This window comes from Rhinoderma darwinii, chromosome 10, assembly GCF_050947455.1.
Source record: "Rhinoderma darwinii isolate aRhiDar2 chromosome 10, aRhiDar2.hap1, whole genome shotgun sequence".
Classification (NCBI taxonomy): Eukaryota; Metazoa; Chordata; class Amphibia; order Anura; family Rhinodermatidae; genus Rhinoderma; species Rhinoderma darwinii.
The window spans coordinates 66332193-66351993 of record NC_134696.1 but is presented as its reverse complement, the minus strand read 5'-3'; the positions used below and the strand labels follow the sequence as shown (position 1 = coordinate 66351993).

The following is a 19801-nucleotide window of genomic DNA, read 5'->3' as shown; positions in this document are numbered from 1 at the left end:
GATGACATGGCTTCCCAAACCATCACTGACTGTGGAAACTTCACACTGGACCCCAAGCAACTTGGATTGATGCCTCTCCACTCTTCCTCCAGACTCTGGGACCTTGAATTCCAAATAAATTGCAAAATTGACTTTCATCTGAAAACAGGACTTTGGACCACTGAGCAACAGACCAGTCCTTTTTCTCCTTAGCCCAGGTAAGACGCTTCTGACGTTGTCACAAGGAATGCAACAGTTGTAGCCCATGTCCTGGATTCGTCTGTGTGTGGTGGCTCCTGAAGCACTGACTCCAGCTGCATTGCACTACTGGTGAATTTCCGACAGATTCATGAATTGCCTTTTCTTGGCAATCCTTTTAAGGCTGTGGTTATCCCTGTTGCTTGTGTACCTTTTTCTACCACACTTTTTCCTTCCTCTCAACTTTCCATTAATATGCTTGGATACAGCACTCTGTGAACAGCCAGCTTCTTTAGCAATGTCCTTTTGTGGCTTACCCTCCTTGTGGAGGGTGTCAATGACTGTCTTCTGGACAACTGTCAAGTCAGTAGTCTTCCTCATAATTGTGCAACCTACTGAACCAGACTGTTGGACCATTTAAAGTCTTAGGAAACCTTTGCAGGTGAGTCTACATACAATCTTGAACTTTTACCCAATATTCTAATTTTCTGAGAGACTAAATATTGGGTTTTCATTAATGGTTAGCCATAATCAACATTAAAATAAAAAAATGCTGGAAATAGATCACTGTGTGTATAATGAATCTATATAATATAGGAGTTTCACATTTTGTATTGAATTACTGAAATAAATTAACTTTTGGATGATATTCTAATTCATTAAGAAGGACTTGTATATATAGTCCAGAAGCAAAAAGCATGCAACTGCATGCCATATAGTTGCATACATTGCCCATTGACTCTCATTGTAAGAAAAATAAATAAATTATACCACTTGGTATAAGTTTTTACACAGGATCCCTTTGTATTTGCCGGGGAACTGTGGGGAATCTAAAGGTGAGTAAATGGAGAAGTCAACATTTTTTTCAATTTAACCCCTTCCCGACATTTGACGTATCCATATGCCAAAGTCGGGTAGGGGAATTATAGAGCGGGCTCACAGAGTGAACCCGCTCCATACGATGCAGGTGTCGGCTGTTTGTTACAGCCAACACTTCAGAGTAACGAGCGGCATCGCGCTCGAGCGTAATCCCGCTAGTTTAACTCATTAAATGCTGCGGTCAATAGCGACCGCAGCATTTAAAATCGTTAGAAAGAGGGGGCGACCCCCTCTAACAGCTCTTCACGCCCCCCCGTAATGCAATCGCGGGGGGGGGGGCCATGGTTGCTATGGCTGCCTGGGGGCGTAATGAAGGCCCCAGGTCCGCCATCTTTGTGCACCTATTAAAGAAGCTCTGTCACCAGATTATAATTGCCCTGTCTCCTACATAATCTGATCGGCGCTGTAATGTAGATAGCAGTTTTTATTTTGAAAAATGATAATGTTTTAGCAAGATATTAGCAATTTTAGATTTATGCTAATTCATTTCTTAATAGAATACTGGGCGTGTTTTTACTTCTTACCAACTGGGTGTTGTACAGAGGAATGTATGAGGCCGACCAATCAGTGACCAATCTGCGTCATACACTTCTCATTGTTCCAGCCCAGCATGATCCACAGCACAGTGGGATTGTGCAATGAAAGAAGCTGGGCTGGAACAATGAGAAGTGTATGACGCTAATTGGTCACTGATTGGTCGGTGTCATACATTCCTCCGTACAACGCCCAGTTGGTAAAAAGTAAAAACACGCCCAGTTGGTCATTAAGAAACTAATTAGCATAAATCTAAAATTGTGAATAACTTGCTAAAAAATGAATGTTTTAAAAAAAACAAAAAAAACACTGCTGTTATCTACATTACAGTGCCTATCAGATTATGTAGGAGACAGGGCTTATAATCTGGTGACACAGCCTAATAGATGCCTGTCAGAATCACGATATACTGCAATACATTAGTATTGCAGTATATCGTGCAAGCAATCTAACGATCGCTGGTTGAAGTCCCCTAGGGGGACTAATAAAAAAAAAGTAAATATGAGTTAAATAACGTTTTGTTTTTTTGTGTAAAACATTTTTTTTTTAACCCCTTAATGACCGGGCCTGAAAAGACGTTAATGACCAGCTCAATTTTTCTGTTTTTGCCTCTCTGCGCTTCAGCAGCCATAACTTTTTTATTTTTTCATTGACGTGGCTGTATGAGGCCTTGTTTTATGCGAGAAAAATAGTATTTTATTTTTTCCCACAGATTGGTGGTAAAAAATTTTTTTTTTACGCCGTTAATATAGGAAAAAACGATTCTCGGAATAGTTTTTTTGGTTTCTTTTTTATCCCGTTCACGTTTCACACTAAATAACCCATTCGATTAATTCTTCAGGTTATTACGGTCGTGTAGATACCTAATATGCGTAGGTTTTTTGTTTTTATTTAGTGTAGGGGCAATAAAATGTATTTAATGCAAAATAAAGACTCTTTTTGGGACTTTTTTTATTTATTTATTTGTTTTGTTACTTTTTTTTTTTTAATCCCATCAAGGGATAACTTTATTTGTAACTTTATTTTTTACTTGTAATGTATTAGCATACTCCTGTATGCTAATACATTACACTGTGTCACTATGACACAGGCTGCTGATCGGGCAGCACATAGTGTGTCCGAACAGCAGGCACACGGAACAGACAGCCCTGGGGTCCTTTGTAGGTCCCCAGGGCTGACTGCAGAGGGATTCCCCGGTGTTTGATCGCATCACTGGAATCCCAGTGATGCGATCAAAGAGGGGAATTCCCTTTGATCTTGCCACGGTCACGGACCGCAGTAATCAAAGAGTTAAACAGCTGGGGTTGGAATGTTTGCCGACCCCAGCTGTGTTCAGGAGGCTGCTCTAAGATCAGGAGCTGTTAGTAACAGCTCCTGCTTAGAGGACGAGCGCTCTCACGCCAAAAGACGTCTCTGTAGATTAAGCACCTGCACCGCCTGACGTCAAAAGACAGTGGGCGGTCGGGAAGGTGTTAATTAAAAGCTCAAAAAAAACCCCTTTCCCCATTTTCCCACTAGAGCATAGAAAAAAAAAGAAAAACATAATTGGTATCGCCGCGTCCGTAAAAGTCTGAACTATTACAATATATCATTATTTAACCCGCACGGTGAACGCTGTAAAATAAAAATAAAAAATGTAAACGCCAGAATCTCTATTTTTTGGTCACCTCATCTCCCACAAAAAATGAAATAAAAAGTGATCAAACCGTCGCATGTACACCAAAATGGTATTAAAAACTACAGCTTATCCCGCAAAAAATAAGCCCTCATACCACTTAATCGACGGAAAAATAAAAATGTTATGGCTCTCGGAATTTGGCGACACAAAATACATTTTCTTTTTTACACTTAGGTTTTTACTTGTAAAAGTAGTAAAATATAGAAAAAACTATATATATATTTGGTATCGCCGTAATCTTATTGACCCACAGAATAAAATTAACATGTTAATTGCACAGTGAATTCCGTAAAAACGGCGTGCAAAAAACCATAAAGGAATGGCAGTTTTTTTCATTTTCTACCCTACAAATAATTTTTTTCCCGTTTCCTAGTACATTATATGGCAAAATATATGGTGCTACGAAAAACTACAACTCGTCCCGCAAGAATCAAGCCATCATAGTACTATATCGCCAGAAAAATAAAAGACGTTATGGCTTTTGGAAGTTGGGGAGTGAAAAACGAAAATCTGAAAAAGGGCTACGGCGGGAAGGGGTTAAGGCTGATTGAGTTAAAAAAAAAAACAACAAATTATTACAAGAAATCTATCCTTTGAAAATATTATAAATAATCTAAACCTTGACGAGCGATTTCCAAGAGATTTGCAAGCAATTTTATTTTAGTGGGGGAGTAGCTACTACTTTTTAAAATCCCAGCATATAGCGATTAAAAAATAATTCACTATAGACTCTCTTAGCTGGGGCGGTATTGAAGAGTTTTTCAAGCTACTCAATGAATTCCTATGGACAGCGATTTTAGAGCGATTCTCTGTAATGAGTGATCAAAACGACAGTGCCTTGCAAAAGTATTCACCCCTTAGCGTTTTCCTGTTTGGCTGCATTACAACCAGGAATTAAAATGGATTTTAAATTTGATTTTATGTAATGGACCTGACAAAATAGTCAAATTGAATGAAAACATATATCTGGTTAAAAAAAAACAAAAAAACTGAAAAGTTGTGAGTGCAAATTTATTCACCCACTTTGCGATGTAACAACTAAATAAGGTCTGGACAAACCAATTAACTCCGGAAGTCACATCATTAAATCACTGAATAAGATCCCCTGTGTGCAAAGTGTCACATGATCAGTCACATGATGTCAGTATAAGTACACCTGTTTTGAAAGGCTCCTTAGTCTGCAACACCACTAAGCAAGCAACTTGAAGAGCGAGGAGCTCCCTTATCAGGTCTGAGACAAAAATGTGGAGAAGTATAAATCAGGGTTGGGTTATAAAAAAAAAAAAGAATAAAGCACAGCTACAAACCTGTCAGGAGAAGGCCAAACCCCACAAGGAGGGGATTAATCAGGGATTCAACCATGACACCAAAGATCACACTAAAAGGAGCTCCAAATATCCACCCCGGAGATGACAGTTTTTTGCCCATAGGACCACTATAAGCGGTACATTCCACAGGGTGGGGCTTTATGGAAGAGTGGCCAGAAAAAAGCCATTGCTTAAAGAAAAACATAAGAAAATATGTTTCGAATTCACCAAAAAGCATGTGGCAGACTCCCCACACACGGAAAAAGGTTCTCTGGTCAAATGAGACTAAAAGTTAGCATTTCCCATGATGGACAAAAAGTTGTGTGTGGTGTAAACTCAACATTTCCCATTACCCCAAGAACACCGTTTCCACAGTGAAACATGGTGGTGGCAGCATCTTGCTGTGTGGAGGCTTTTCATTGGATGGTATTGGAGATGTGGTCAGGATTGAAGGAAGTAAATACAGGGCAAATGAGGAATACCTCTTTCAGTCTGCCAGAGTTGTAGGACTGGGATGGAGGTTTACCTTTCAGCAGGACAATGACCCTAAACAAAAATTGTTAAAACTACACTGCAGTGGTTTTACGGGGAAACATAAATATCTTAGAATGGCCGAGTCAAAGTCCAGACCTCAATCCAATTGAGAATCGGCGGCATGATTTGAACACTGCTGTACACCAACACAACCCATGTAACTTGAAAGAGTTGGAGCAGTTTTGCCAGGAAGAATGGGCAAAAATCCCAGATGTGCTAAGATAATAAAGACATACCCCAAGAGACTTACAGCTGTAATTGCAGCAAAAGGTGGCTGCACAAAGTATTGACTTATAAGCAGTGAAGATTTATGCACATTAAAGCTCTCTGTTTTTTGGCTTAATTATTAGTTAGGTCACATTAAAATATTTTGCACCTACAAAGTGGTAGGAATGTTGTGTAAATCAAATGGTACAAACCCCCGAAAGATCTATTTTAATTCAAGGTTGTAATGCTCAAAACAGGAAAAACACAAAGGAGGTGAATAGTTTTGCTAGGCAATTTATAGGTGTAGCCCCAGCCTTATAAAGCACATATATTGGGCCTTAAATGGGTTATACCGGATTAGAAAAACATGGCTGCTTTTTTCTAGAAACAGCGACACACCTGTCCATTGTTGTATGAGGTGTTGTAGCTCAACCCTATTGAAGTGAATGGGGCTGAGCTGCCTATAACACAAACGACCAGTGGACAGGTGTGGAACGGTTTTTGGAAGAAAGCAGACCTGTTTTTCTAATCCTGTTCAACATTTTTGTTTGAGGTATTCCGGTTCAAATAGAAAGTATATTGGAAACTTGTATAACTTTTCCTTATACAAAGAAAAACTTTTAGCTGAGTGTCAGCTGTACGTTACGAGCGGGGTCCCACTCGCTTAAGGCCAAACCTTTGAGTGTTTTTTTTTTATTAATAAAAAGATCAGTCAGTATGATTAGTGTAACTTAATTGTTTTTTATTAAAAATTAGTTTTTGGGGAGACAACTGCTCTGTATTCTCTATACAGAACAGATGTATAGTTCACTATTCACTGAATTTCTCAGTCTTGCGGACCTGACGGGTTCAGTGTCGGCGGCAGGCCCGGCGTCATCACCCGGCGAACCCGGTCAAGTGCTGGGGCCCACTACCCTTCCGGGTGCCCACTCGGCCACCGGGTGCGGTCGCTGGAGTCATGGCTTCTCCAGGAGTGGAATCCCCGGCCAGAGGGTTGCTGACGGGATTCCGCTTGTAGGGGGAGCCCGTCTAGGAAGTGGCATAACTACTGCTGTAGCAGCTATAGAAGCCCGGCGTCACAGCCCCCCCATGCCCAGTGGCCGCGTTAGCAGCTACAGCGGTAGCGACGCCATATTCAATAGTATCTGTGTCCTTAGGACGCAGATATTATTAAACGCCATGGCAGAGCAGGGAGGTAGCTGTGTACTCTGCCTTGGAGTCTGTAGCCTAGTAAATGGCAGAGTGCTAATACTAGGTTGGAGATTCCACTTCTAGAGGGAGCCCCAAAGGCAGTTAGGGGGGCTGTGCGGCACTATCTGGGACGGGTGCAGTGTGGCACTACCTGAAAAGGGAGGCTGTGTAGCACTACCTGGGAGGGGGGCCTTTTTTGGCACTATCTACAGTGGGCACTAAATTGATGGGGATACAAACTGGGGCCCCTAACTTCTTTATGGGGGGAATAAACAGGGCCTAACTTCTATATGGGGCACAAAGTGACGTTTTCTGCCATTTTACTGCCGCCGTGCCGCAAAGGGGCCCACTAAGTCTGTGTCGGCCAAGGGCCCACATAAACCTGGAGGTGGCCCTGTCGGCGGGTCCTGCGTTTTTCTGACACACAGGATCCACATGTAATATATCACATCTAAGTTCATAACTTACATGTGATTGATAACAGCTCGATCCTGCGTGTCTTTGACTGAAACCGTCAGTGCCGCTGACCTGATGGATTCAGGTCTCAGCGCAACATTTTTATAAGAAAGAAAAATATTAGAAGTTAATAAAAAACGTTTTTCCCATTTCCCTCAAAAGCTACGTAAATTATTTTAAAAAAATAAATAAATTAACTTAACTTGTATCCCCGCGTTGATAAAAATCCAAAACTATTGCAATATAACATTATTTAACCCGCATGGTGAACGGAGTAAAAAAAAACAGAATCACTGTTTTTGGGTTACCTCAAAAAATGGAAAAGTGATCAAAAAGTCATATGTACCCCAAAATGATACAATTAAAAATTACAACTACTACAAAAAACAAGCACTCATACTGCTCCATTTATCCTTGTACAAGTGGTAAAACATAAAAAAAACACTATATGAATTTGGAATTGCTGTAATCATGATGACCTGCGGAATAAAGTTAACATGTAGTTTTTACCACGCTGTAAAAACTAAAACGCAAAAAACACAAGTGGAGGGATTATTTTTTCCCCATTCCACCTCACAAAGAAATTTTTTCCACATCCCCAGTGCATTATACGGAACAATAAATGGCGCTGTGAAAAACAACAACTTGTCCCACAAAAAAAAACAAGCCCTCATATGGCTTCATCGATGGAAGAATAAAAAAAAGTTATGCCTTTTGGAAGGTGGAGAGGAAAAAGTGGAAAAAAAAAGACAAAATGGCTGTGGAAGGAAGTGGTTGATGACCAGATGATTTTTTTTTTGAATACTCTGATCGGGCTGGTTAAAGTAGAACTTTTTTTATTTTGTGTGCAATTAAAGTGATTTGTGTCCATTATTGTCTGACGTTTATTTAGATATATAACATGGCCTAGTTAGAGGAACTGCATCGTGTCAAAGGCTTTGGACACACTGGCAAGACGTTACGTTTTTGTTAAAATAGTTGTTTAGTATTTTATTTTTGTTTTATTTTAACATTTTTTTATGTGCCAAACCTAAAAAGGCCTTTGGGGAAAAAATGTGTACACTACATATTCCTCCTCTAGCTAGGGTTATAGCCTGCTCAGTTACAGATGAAAAGACCTTATATTGTGATAATTGTCACAATCGGTGCTGTGCTGGGCCGCCGTGAAAATGGTGGGGGGAGGTTAAGGGGTTGATAGTGTGCAAGCAAGGTAATACTGACATGTAGTGGCCACTTATTGGGCCATTCACACCTGTACAAAAAAGGTCAAAGTGTGCAGGAATTTTTCACTGGAACATGTATCCCTTATAACAGCATATGTGTTGTGTGTTGTCTTGTGTGTTTGTTTTGACCTGGAGGTCTCTGATCAGCTGGGGGGGGGGGATTGTCAGGCACTGTATATGGGTGCACTCTCAAGCAGGTACCGTATCACAAGGGAACTCTCTAAGAAACATTGCTCATGCACTTATGCTTAAAGGACTGCTCTATGGCTAGCATTGGATTTGGAACACTCTCTGGCAGGCACTGTTTATGTGGGCAATATGGCTGTCATAGTTACTGGGACAATGTCTGCTACGGAAAACTGCAGTTGGAATTTTAGTTGGTTGACAGCAAATAAACAATACAAATGCTACAACAAAGTGGGGGGGATTTGAGATGTGAATAGGGCAGAGAGGGTGGAATGTGCTGCAATTGATCGAAGCCAAAGATGTCCATGTTGCAAACTGTAGCTAAAAGAAGCCTTCATTATCGGCTGGGCCAGAAGGAGAAGAAAGGAAAAGCAAATGACTACAATCACCGAATACTGGTGGTGTTATTTAGTCACTCTATAGGTTATTATTCAGTCACAGTGTGGTGGTAATATTTGGAGACATAACTACTTCATGCTATTACCTACATATCTACGTGTCTGACGGGGGGGGATTTTTTGACGCCAATAGCCACAAAAAAAAGTGTTACATTTTTAGCAACGCCATGTCGTATAACATAAATTATTTAAAAAAAAGATAATACCTTGTAAGTCGGCACCCTCATCAACGTCTGAAATAAATTCTGGACTGCCTCCATACATCTCAGCAAAAAGTGAATCATTGTTCCGCTCAAGTGCTTCTTCTCCTAGATCGGATATTGCTTTTGGGATACTTGAGTGAGGGCACACAAACACAGACATTTGTGCATTAAATAAAAATACTAAAATGTATTATGAATATAAAGGTGTATTACACAAGGCACAAAAACTTTCTATTGTCTCAAAGTGTTCAGTTTTTCAGTAAACCACTTGAGACACAAGTCATTCAGAGATGTTATTAAAGGCAATCAGTCACCGGGACAAACCCCTTTGACATATTTTCAACAACTAAAAGTAATTTATTGTGTACTGAAAAGTGAAATAATTTTCCAATATATATTCTCACAGTTTAAGATCTCTGCTTCCTTTCATTTAAAGTGACCTTCGCCATTTACTTCCAGTGGATAAAAAAACGGTTCTGTTCCTGTGATGATCAGGTGCACGGCTGATTACAGTTAGACTGTGTTGTTCATTGTGTACAAATGTTCAGCGTATGTGGCCAAGAAAAGCTCCTGACATATATGGTGAGCACGTCCATAGGCTAGAATTGACGGGACGTATGTCAAAACAATGTACGTGTGAGCGGTATATATCTGGCTGGTATATCTGAATTCCATTTATTTTTTTTAAAATGTATAGTCGACTACTCTATTCAATGCAGAGGCCCACTGAAAAAGAAAAGCATGGTATATTTGTTTTTTTTTATCTTTTAGCATGGGAGTCTTTGGGAAAAGGATGAAACTGTTAGGCATACAGTTGTAAACAGGCTTGAACTGACCCACCGGGAAGCCAGTGACTCCCCCAGGGTGCCCCTGATCCAGGTATTCAAAGCACCCAGTCGGCACGACCAAATATTTTTCAATACCTGACTGTCTTCCAATTTATCTCCATCACTCCCAGCATACCAGGACACCTGCAGACCCTTAGGACCTTGTGGGAATAATAGTTTTCCTTACAGCTTTGGAGCCACAGATTGCATTCTCTTCTTAAACCTTTCCAACTCTAATGTAATAGTTTGTCACATTTTGCAGGTGATTCCAGCGATGCACTGTACTATTACAGTTCACTGATGGTGAGGGTAAAGGAGCGTCGAGGCGAGTAACTATTTAGCTGTAGCAGACACAGCGATGCCTGCGATGATTATTATAACCATTGTAGTGATTCCCATCAAGTACCTCACAGTCATAATGGGCAAAATTGGGTTAATGTGTAAGGTACACGATGGGGTTAATTACTATTATTGAGGCATATGGGGGTACTAAATTCATAACACCATGTGCCTCACAAGAAGTGACCCCATTAAGACCCCCAAAAATTGACGACTTTTAGAAAATTACAACCTTAAAAAACTGATCTTGGAGTGTATTGAGCATCTTGACCCCACGGGTGTTTCAGCGAATTAAGCAGACTCAAATTTTTAACTTTTGCAAAGATTACAGGAGTACAAAAAGCACCCCAACATTGGTTACCCACATTTTCTTGAGTACAACACCGCAGTGATGTGAACTTACTAATGTTTTTTTTTTCTGTTTGTGCTTTTTTACAGGTTTAGTCGTTGGAATACGTCGGATTCGAGGACTACTTCGTTGATGGCTTTTTTTTATTATCAATAAAATGGTTAATGGGGATTGTGTGGTGGTTTTTTATTTCAATAAACATTTTTTCTATGCCTTTGTATTTTTTTTAAACTTTATTACTACTGCCTTATTAGCTGTTCGCTGATTCCCAGTGTCCATTACTAAGGCGGGGCTTAGTGTTAGCCGATGCAGAGGCTAACACTAACCAACATTATTACCCCGATACCCACCGCCACCAGGGGTGTCGCGAAAAGCCGGGTACGACCATCTCTACAGATGGGAAAGGCCAAAACAGTGGACCTTCCCACCCTGGTAATGCTGCGCTGCTGCTGTTGTATCTGGCTGGTTATGAAAAATGGGGGGGGGCACGCCATTTAAAAAAAAATAATAAATAAATAATTGGAAACAACGATGTGGGGTTCCCCCATTTTTATAACCAGCCAAATACAACATAGCAGCAGCAAGCTAGCATTACCAGGGTGGGAAAGGCCACTGTTTTTGGGCTTTCCCAGCCTAATAATATCAGACTGAGGCCGCCCCAGTATCTTACCCGGCTCTTAGCGGTATCCCTGGTGGCGGTGGGTACCAGGGTAATAATGGGGGTTAGTGTTAGCCTCTTCATGTCCAACATTAAGCCCAGCCCTAGTAATGGACGTTGTCAATCAGCCAGCAGCCATTACTAAGGTGGTAGTAATAAAGTTTATAAAAATACAAAGACATAGAAAAAATATTTTATTGAAATAAAAATCAGACACACACAACCCTCGTTATCCATTTTATTGAGAATAAAAAAAAAAAAAACGCCATTATCGAAGTACTCCTTGAATCCGACAGAGTCCAACGACCGAAAATGTTAAAAAAAAAAAAAAAACACAAACAAACATAAAAAGCAAAACAATTCTTATACTTCGCTTTCCTGGGTCCAGCGCTGGAGCCACAATGTCGCGAGCTGGGCCCTGTATCTAATCTGATCATGTGTGATACGGTCTGCTGAGCCACTGTATCTAATCCTATAATGTGTGATACTGTCTGCTGGGCCCTATATCTAATCCTATCATGTGTGATACGGTCAGCTGAGCCACTGTATCTACTCTTATAATGTGGGATACTGTCTGCTGAGCCACTGTATCTAATCCTATCCATAGCTATAGGGTGGTATTGCCATATATAGGCTGTCTCCTATATATACATAAAACATTTTTGGGGGGGATATCTATTGGGGCTATTACCCCTGATGTTTCAAGACCTTACTGACGCCCCTGGCTGCTAGTGCTGCATTGTTGGGTCACTTAGGAGACCCAGCGATGCAGCTGAAAGCTGCGGGCCGTCGGCCATGAGAAGTTTTTTTGGGGGGGGGACCCCAAGAAGAACCTTTGCATCGGGGCCATGAGCCTTTAGCTATGCCCTGGGGTATAGGACTAAAAATTGCTGGATGTATAAATTAGTCTGGGCCTATTTTGCATCATTGTATTCCAAGAGTTATAACTTTTCAATTTCTTTCTTGACGGAGCAATGTGAGGGCTTGTTTTTTTGCTGGACAGACTGTAGTTTTAATTGATACTATTTTGGGGTACATGCAATTTTTTTGATCACTTAATATTTAATTATTTGGGAGGTGAACAGACAAAAAAACAGCAATTTTTTTTACGCAGTTCACGTTGCGGTATGAACAACATTTTAATTTTATTTCGTTTATCAACACAATTACGGCAATACCAAATACAAATAATTTTTTACGTTTCACTACTTTTACACAATAAAAAATCATGTTTTGGGGTCGCCATATTCTCAGAGCCATAACTTTTTTATTTTTCCGTCTAAAGCAGCTGTATCAGGGCTTGTTTATTGTGGGATGAACTGTACTTCACTTGTTGTCAATTTGGGATACATGCGACTTTTAGATAACATTTTCTTTTTTGGAGGCAACATCACCAAAAATAATCAATTCTGCCATTTGTTTAATAAAAAGTGATATTTTTATAGTTCAGGTGTACAATTATGTTTAGCTTTTCATGGTTTCATTTTTTTTCCCAATAATAAAGGACTTGATTAGGGGGAAAAAAAGCGATTTTCTTTTTACCTGAAACAGTTATTTATTTTTCTAAAACTTTTTTAGTTTAGTTCCACTAAAAATATTTAATCTTCTGATCACTGTTATAATACATTGCACTACTTATATAGTACAATATAGTATAACTATCAGTTTCACGAAGCCGATTAGGCCCTGCTTCTGCCATACCAACCCATCGGCAGCCCACCATTCGCGGGGGGGGGGGGGGGGCAATTATATACAGAGGAAGCCCCTTCCCTCTGTAAACAACTTAGATGTTGCGGTCGCTGTTGACCGTGGTATCCTTGCAGTGTAATGGCAGGGATTGAAGCTAGTTCCGATCCCGAGCATTGCCGTGGAAGCTCGGTTGTATATTACAGACCCCCTCCCTCTGTGAATAGTGCTGGCCCCTGACACCTGCATGCCATAATCGCGGAAACCGCTTTTCTCCCATGACGTACCTATACATCCTGGGGTGAGAAGGTGTTAAGGAAAAACTCACTGTGATATATGGCATCCCAATACTATTTGGTATAATGTGCGTGTACATAAGGCCTAAAAATTAACAGGGGTGGGCCCCCATAGTCAATTTTATTGGTGGCCTGACAATTTTATTCCCGGTCTGAAATTGGTTGCATTCAGTTGTTACTTCGAAAAAGCCATGCACCTCTGTGTTCTTCAAATGCCCAGGCAAGAATTTTAACCACTGGAAGTAAATAATGATGGTTCTTATTAAATGACAGCAAGAATCTTAAAAAGTGAGATGAATTGATATTGAATTGATGAAAGTATATTGGAAAAAAAAAATGTCATTATAAAATGAACAAATAAGGGCTTGTTCACATGTTCTACCCTCCAGTCTCTTTTTCCCCAGGCGGAGTACAAAAACAGTAAAGGGAAACTGTTCACTGAACAGCCGCTTTAAATGAGACAATAACAGATTATGCAACAACATTCGAATGTTGTTCAAAACACACACCTCTGCCTTCCAGTGAAGAGGTTGTACCATCAAGATGCCCCCTTTCTTATGCCCTGTTAGAAGCTGATCGCAAGCAGTCTAAGGATTGTCCCATCCGGGTTTCAATCCCACTAGCAGTAAATAAGTTATGATATTTTTGAATAATTGATTTACAAAACGTATCAGTTATGAAATTCTGTTTTAAATAATTTGTATTGTGAAAAAAAGCCTTTTCAAACCCTAACAGTGATACTTTAAACTATAAAATAGACAAAGAAATAGACATATACATTGCAAAATACAAGGTGTACGTTTTCCTATAAACATTTGCAGAATTATATTTATTATAAGCATGACCTGTCGTAGTTACCATTGCACTAGACATAACCCTTTTGATTTTTACCCTTTTTTTTCCTCTAAAAGGTTTTCAAAATTACTTACTTTTTTATGCTTTAATTTTTTTGTGTGCAAATGTTACACAAGACTGGAGCTTAACTTTAGACCGCAACATGCTGCTATGTTTTGGCACCTCTTGGTAGATTTACCAACATAAAAGTATGGGAAATTCTTTATAAGCCATTTATTTTTATATTACATACAGTGCATGATAACCTCAGGTGAACAAAGAGGAAAACAAATGGATTATACAGTGTACTACAGTACAAAAGTTACAGATCAAGTTGATAAATAGTCTAACCTTGCTTCAAAAGCTTCCAAATGTAGTTTCAATTCTGGAGTAGAATTAATGATGTCATCAACGACAGACCCCATTTCTGGCTGAGAGGGTTCTACTAAGTAGTCAGACATAAAAATAGCAATTTGTATTACAAATACATTATTAAAAAAATATACTAAAATGTATCAATGTAGTTCACACAAAAACTCAGCTAGTCTTAATATCGGAGTCATCAGTGGTTAAAAATAAGGACACAAGTAACCCTTAGTCAATCCAACACATACCCATAATAAGGCCCTCATGCACATGGCCGTAACAAGGCCCCGTTCAACATCCAAGATGTATACAGCTGTAATAGGGCTCCGCAGTCTACCCACAGCGGTTGTTGCTGATCGAAAAAAAGTGTAGCAACTGTTTTGAGTGCACTCTGGATATCAATTATTTGTGAAAATACTCATTCTTTCGCCCGATATCCATTAGAAGTTAGGGGGTGAACTAAGTATCATTTCAAGGTATGAAGTTGCTGTAATATCCAATGTCGGATCATCAGGGCGTTCGGGATGCCCGCAGGTGGCCCGAGGCTCCCGTGGGGCCCATGGCGGTTCAAAGTACAATGTAGTTTTGTCACATTTTTGCCGGCAATATTGGCGACAAAACTGCAATGGGTATGTCACAGACATAAGGTCACTAGGATACTATTTTGATGGCGGGCACCCTCAAACTATTCAAAACTGTTAATTCATGCATTTCAATACTAAGCTGTGCGGCCGCACAGCTTAGTGTTGTAACACGTGAATTTAGTCAGCAAGATGTGATGCGGCCGGCCCTGAAGACAGAGAACAATAGCGGGCGAACTGCAAAACACCCCCATGTTCTGTCTTTAGTACCCGCCGCTCATTAGTGCCGACACCACATCATCCTGACCGTGAGGGCACAACAAGTGTGCACGAGCGATCAGGAGAGGGGCAATGGGTGTAATATACAGCCCCAGCCCCGCTCTTACGGCAGAGATGAGAGAAACCTTTGATCTCTGCCAATATCCCCTTGAATGCCGCAATCAAAGACGAACGCAGCATTCAATGGTAAAATGAGAAGGGGTTACACCCCTTTGATCGCATCTCAGGGAATCCCTGTGAGGCGATTGAGGGACATATAGATATATGCCAATACATTAAAGTTTAAAAATAGAATAAAATAAAAATAAAGTATTGTTAAATAAAAATAAAAAAAATACACACATTTTTTTTTTAAATAAACGTTAAAATAAAAGTCTCAATACAGAAAATCATCCACATATTCAGTATCGATACGACCGTAATAACCTGCACAACAAATTTATAGATTCATTCATGATGTGTACGCTGTAAAAAAAGTAAATAAAAACCGCTTGCTTTCACGTATTAGGCCCTGTTCACTCAGTATTTTTTTTGTGCGTTTTTGACGCGGAAACCACGTCCGAAACCGCGCCAAAAAACATCCAAACAAACCTCCCGGGAAAAAGCGTCCCACCCATTTCTTCGGGTGTTTCTGTCTCTGATCTTCCATTGACATCAATGGGAGGCAGAGAAAGCGGTTCTCGCTGCGTTTTTTGCCCGTAGCGCTCAATGGCTGTGGCCGAAAAACGCGGCAAAGAGAGTGCAGGCAGGTCAAAATCTGCCTCAAGATTCCTTCAGGAATTTTGAGGCCTTTTTTTCGCCTGCAAAAAAACTCAGTGTAAACAGGGCCTTAATGTGAGGCACCTGGTATTATGAATTTTTAAGCTCCATGTGCCTCACATTAATAGTAAATAACCCCATCATGTACCTCACACATTAACCCAACGTTGTCCATTATGACTGAGAAACATGATGGGGTTAATTACTATTAATGTGAGGCACATGGAGATTCAAAATTTATCACACCTCGTGCCTCACACCAGAAAATGGTAGAACATTTTTTTTTATTATTGTTGGCAAAGTATCGTTTTGGTATAAAAAAAAAAAAATCGCAATACTACACGAGGTATCGGTATCGAAGTCCAAATTCTGATATCGTGACAACCCTAATTGGAACGGTGTATTGCTTCATTACCTGTGCTTTCCCCCATTTAGTTTTATAAGCTTTTACACATTTTCATGTGTCATTTTATTTTCTCTTTTTGTACTTTTATGTAAGCACTGTACATCTTAAAACTTAGGCCTTATACACTGTAAAGGATTAATTTTTTACTTATTTAAAACCGGATGTTTGCACTTGAAATTTTATCTAAGGTGTCATATCTGACGAAGTGCTCAGTTCAAGCCCCAAAACACACTCCACTGTAAATACAGAAATAACATTTACCACTTGTTTATAGGTGATATTCTATAAAATTTTCTAAAGCATCGTTGACGTAAAGAATGAATAGGCATTAAAGTGTGTTAACTCTTTGACTGCAGGGGAGCAGTGTGCATTTTAGTACATCTGTGTATGAGTAAAGGGTACTTATCGGCCAAGAACTTGGCAAATGGTAAAAGCAAGCTAGCAGAACTCCCCATTAAATCAGCTACCCACAGACACATACAGCCAACTGTAAGGGTATGTTCACGCGGCTTATTTTCAGCCGTTTTTCGAGCCGTAAACGCCCCAAAAGAAAGCTGAACCCCTCCAAACATCTGCACATTGATTTCAATGGGAAAAACAGTGTTTCGTTTCGACGGGGCGTTTTTTTCCCATTTGAAAAGACGGTGCGTAAAAAAACGCCCCGTAAAAAAAATTGCATGTCACTTCTTGAGCCATTTTTAGAGGCGTTTTTCATTGGGTCAATAGAAAAATAGGTCCAAAAACAGCCACAAAAAAACACATTAAAAAAAAAAGGCTTGATGCTTTAAAAGTGGCTGTAAAATACAGAGCTATTTTCAAGGGAATACAGCCTCTGATTTTCAGCCGTATTTTGTCTAGCGTGTGAACATACCCTAACTCAAACAAGAAAGAACACACAAATACAGCCTAAACCCAGACCCACACAACTCCATCTGTTGGTACACAAAATATAGCATCACACCAGCCTCACAGATCAAAAGTTAGAGGAATGTCACTGTATTTGTAAACAGGTGTTAAAGGGCTTGTCTAAATTAAACAGCCCCTTTCTATAATGAAGATGGCCCAGTGATCAGCTGGTCAATGGGGGGGGGGGTCTGGCTTTGTTAACCCTCTACCTAGCCACACATTACCCCTGCAATCAAGTTAATAGTCGTCATGTAATTCATGAATGGACTGCTTGATCAGTTTTAGATCTGGGGTTTTGGAGTCAACACCCCAAATACTTTGTCACGTTCCTCATAGCCTCTTCCAGCTTGCCTCCTGATGCATCGCTTCCTCAGGTAAGTGACGCACATGCACCTGGCCATCCACTTGATGTAGAAGAAAATGTGATCCACCAAACCAGGCCACCTTCTTCCATTGCTCCATGGTCACTTCTGATGCTCACGTGCCCATTGTAGGCGCTTTAAGATGTGTACAGGGGTCAGCATGGGCAATCTCACGGTCTGCTACTTCTTTTTGTTTCAATTCTCTTTTTATTTAGAAATGTGACAGTTAACATAAGTAAACAAAATTGGATGCAACAAATCAGCTTAAAAGCAGTTGAAATTAAAAGTTTGACATAGTATTTCAATATATTGTCTTCTCCATGTACATATATACTCAATTTATGATGTTAAAGTATCAATGTAATAAACCATCCATAACAAAATTCAAGACTGTGTGTCCCAATTCATACCATGTTCAATTCTAGTATGAATAGAAAGAGTTTACATGAAATTTGACGAGCAAGGATTCAAAATGCATAATTGGACAGTGAGATCAGATCAAGTACTGGTAATGTGAAGCATCACTATTCAGACGTACACTACCGTTCAAAAGTTTGGGGTCACCCAGACAATTGTGTTTTCCATGAAAACTCACACTTATATTTATCAAATGATTTGCAAAATGACTAGAAAATATAGTCAAGACATTGACAAGGTTAGAAATAATGATTTTCATTTGAAATAATAATTTTCTCCTTCAAACTTTGCTTTCGTCAAAGAATGCTCCATTTGCAGCAATTACAGCATTGCAGACCTTTGGTATCCTAGCTGTTAATTTGCTAAGGTAATCGGGAGAAATTTCACCCCATGCTTCCAGAAGCCCCTCCCACAAGTTGGATCGGCTTGATGGGCACTTCTTGCGTACCATACGGTCAAGCTGCTCCCACAACAGCTCTATGGGGTTGAGATCTGGTGACTGCGCTGGCCACTCCATTACAGATAGAATACCAGCTGCCTGCTTCTTCCCTAAATAGTTCTTGCATAATTTGGAGGTGTGCTTTGGGTCATTGTCCTGTTGTAGGATGAAATTGGCTCCAATCAAGCGCTGTCCACAGGGTATGGCATGGCGTTGAAAAATGGAGTGATAGCCTTCCTTATTCAAAATCCCTTTTACCTTGTACAAATCTCCCACTTTACCAGCACCAAAGCAACCCCAGACCATCACAATACCTCCACCATGCTTGACAGATGGCATCAGGCACTCTTCCAGCATCTTTTCAGTTGTTCTGCGTCTCACAAATGTTCTTCTGTGTGATCCAAACACCTAAAACTTCGATTCGTCTGTCCATAACACATTTTTCCAATCTTCCTCTGTCCAATGTCTGTGTGCTTTTTCCCATATTAATCTTTTCCTTTTATTAGCCAGTCTCAGATATGGCTTTTTCTTTGCCACTCTGCCCTGAAGGCCAGCATCCCGGAGTCGCCTCTTCACTGTAGACGTTGACACTGGCGTTTTGCGGGTACTATTTAATGAAGCGGCCAGTTGAGGACCTGTGAGGCGTCTATTTCTCAAACTAGAGACTCTAATGTAATTGTCTTGTTGCTCAGTTGTGCAGCGGGGCCTCCCGCTTCTCTTTCTATTCTGGTTAGAGCCTGTGTGTGCGGTCCTCTGAAGGGAGTAGTACACACCGTTGTAGGAAATCTTCAGTTTCTTGGCAATTTCTCGCATGGAATAGCCTTAATTTCTAAGAACAAGAATAGACTGTCACGTTTCACATGAAAGCTCTCTTTTTCTAGACATTTTGAGAGTTTAATCGAACCCACAAATGTAATGCTCCAGATTCTCAACTAGCTCAAAGGAAGGTCAGTTTTATAGCTCCTCTAAACAGCAAAACTGTTTACAGTGGTGCTAATATAATTGCACTTCTAGCACAGTTAGCAAACACAATGTACCATTAGAACACTGGAGTGATGGTTGCTGGAAATGGGCCTCTATACACCTATGTAGATATTGCATTAAAAACCAGACGTTTGCAGCTAGAATAGTCATTTAGCACATTAACAATGTATAGAGTGTATTTCTGATTCATTTAATGTTATCTTCATTGAAAAAAACTATGCTTTTCTTTCAAAAATGGTAATTTCTAAGTGACCCTAAACTTTTGAACAGTAGTGTATATCTACCAAAACCATTTGGGTCAGACTGGAAATCGATCCATGGGCTCCAGATTATCATGTAT

At 40.1% G+C, this 19801-nt stretch overlaps 1 protein-coding gene across 2 annotated transcripts in view; it reads right to left on the bottom strand.

Annotated features, from left to right (window-relative positions):
• Positions 1-19801, bottom strand: part of LOC142662106 (C-Jun-amino-terminal kinase-interacting protein 3-like) — a 381524-nt gene that overhangs the window by 199608 nt on the left and 162115 nt on the right. The window contains exons 7-8 of one of the 2 annotated variants that reach the window (XM_075840017.1): positions 14314-14407; positions 8977-9104 (exon numbers count right to left, since the gene is read on the bottom strand). In XM_075840017.1, coding sequence (XP_075696132.1) covers positions 8977-9104; positions 14314-14407 — 222 coding nt within the window. The remainder of the gene's footprint in view (positions 1-8976; positions 9105-14313; positions 14408-19801) is intronic. The other variant, XM_075840018.1, reaches the window with a different exon arrangement.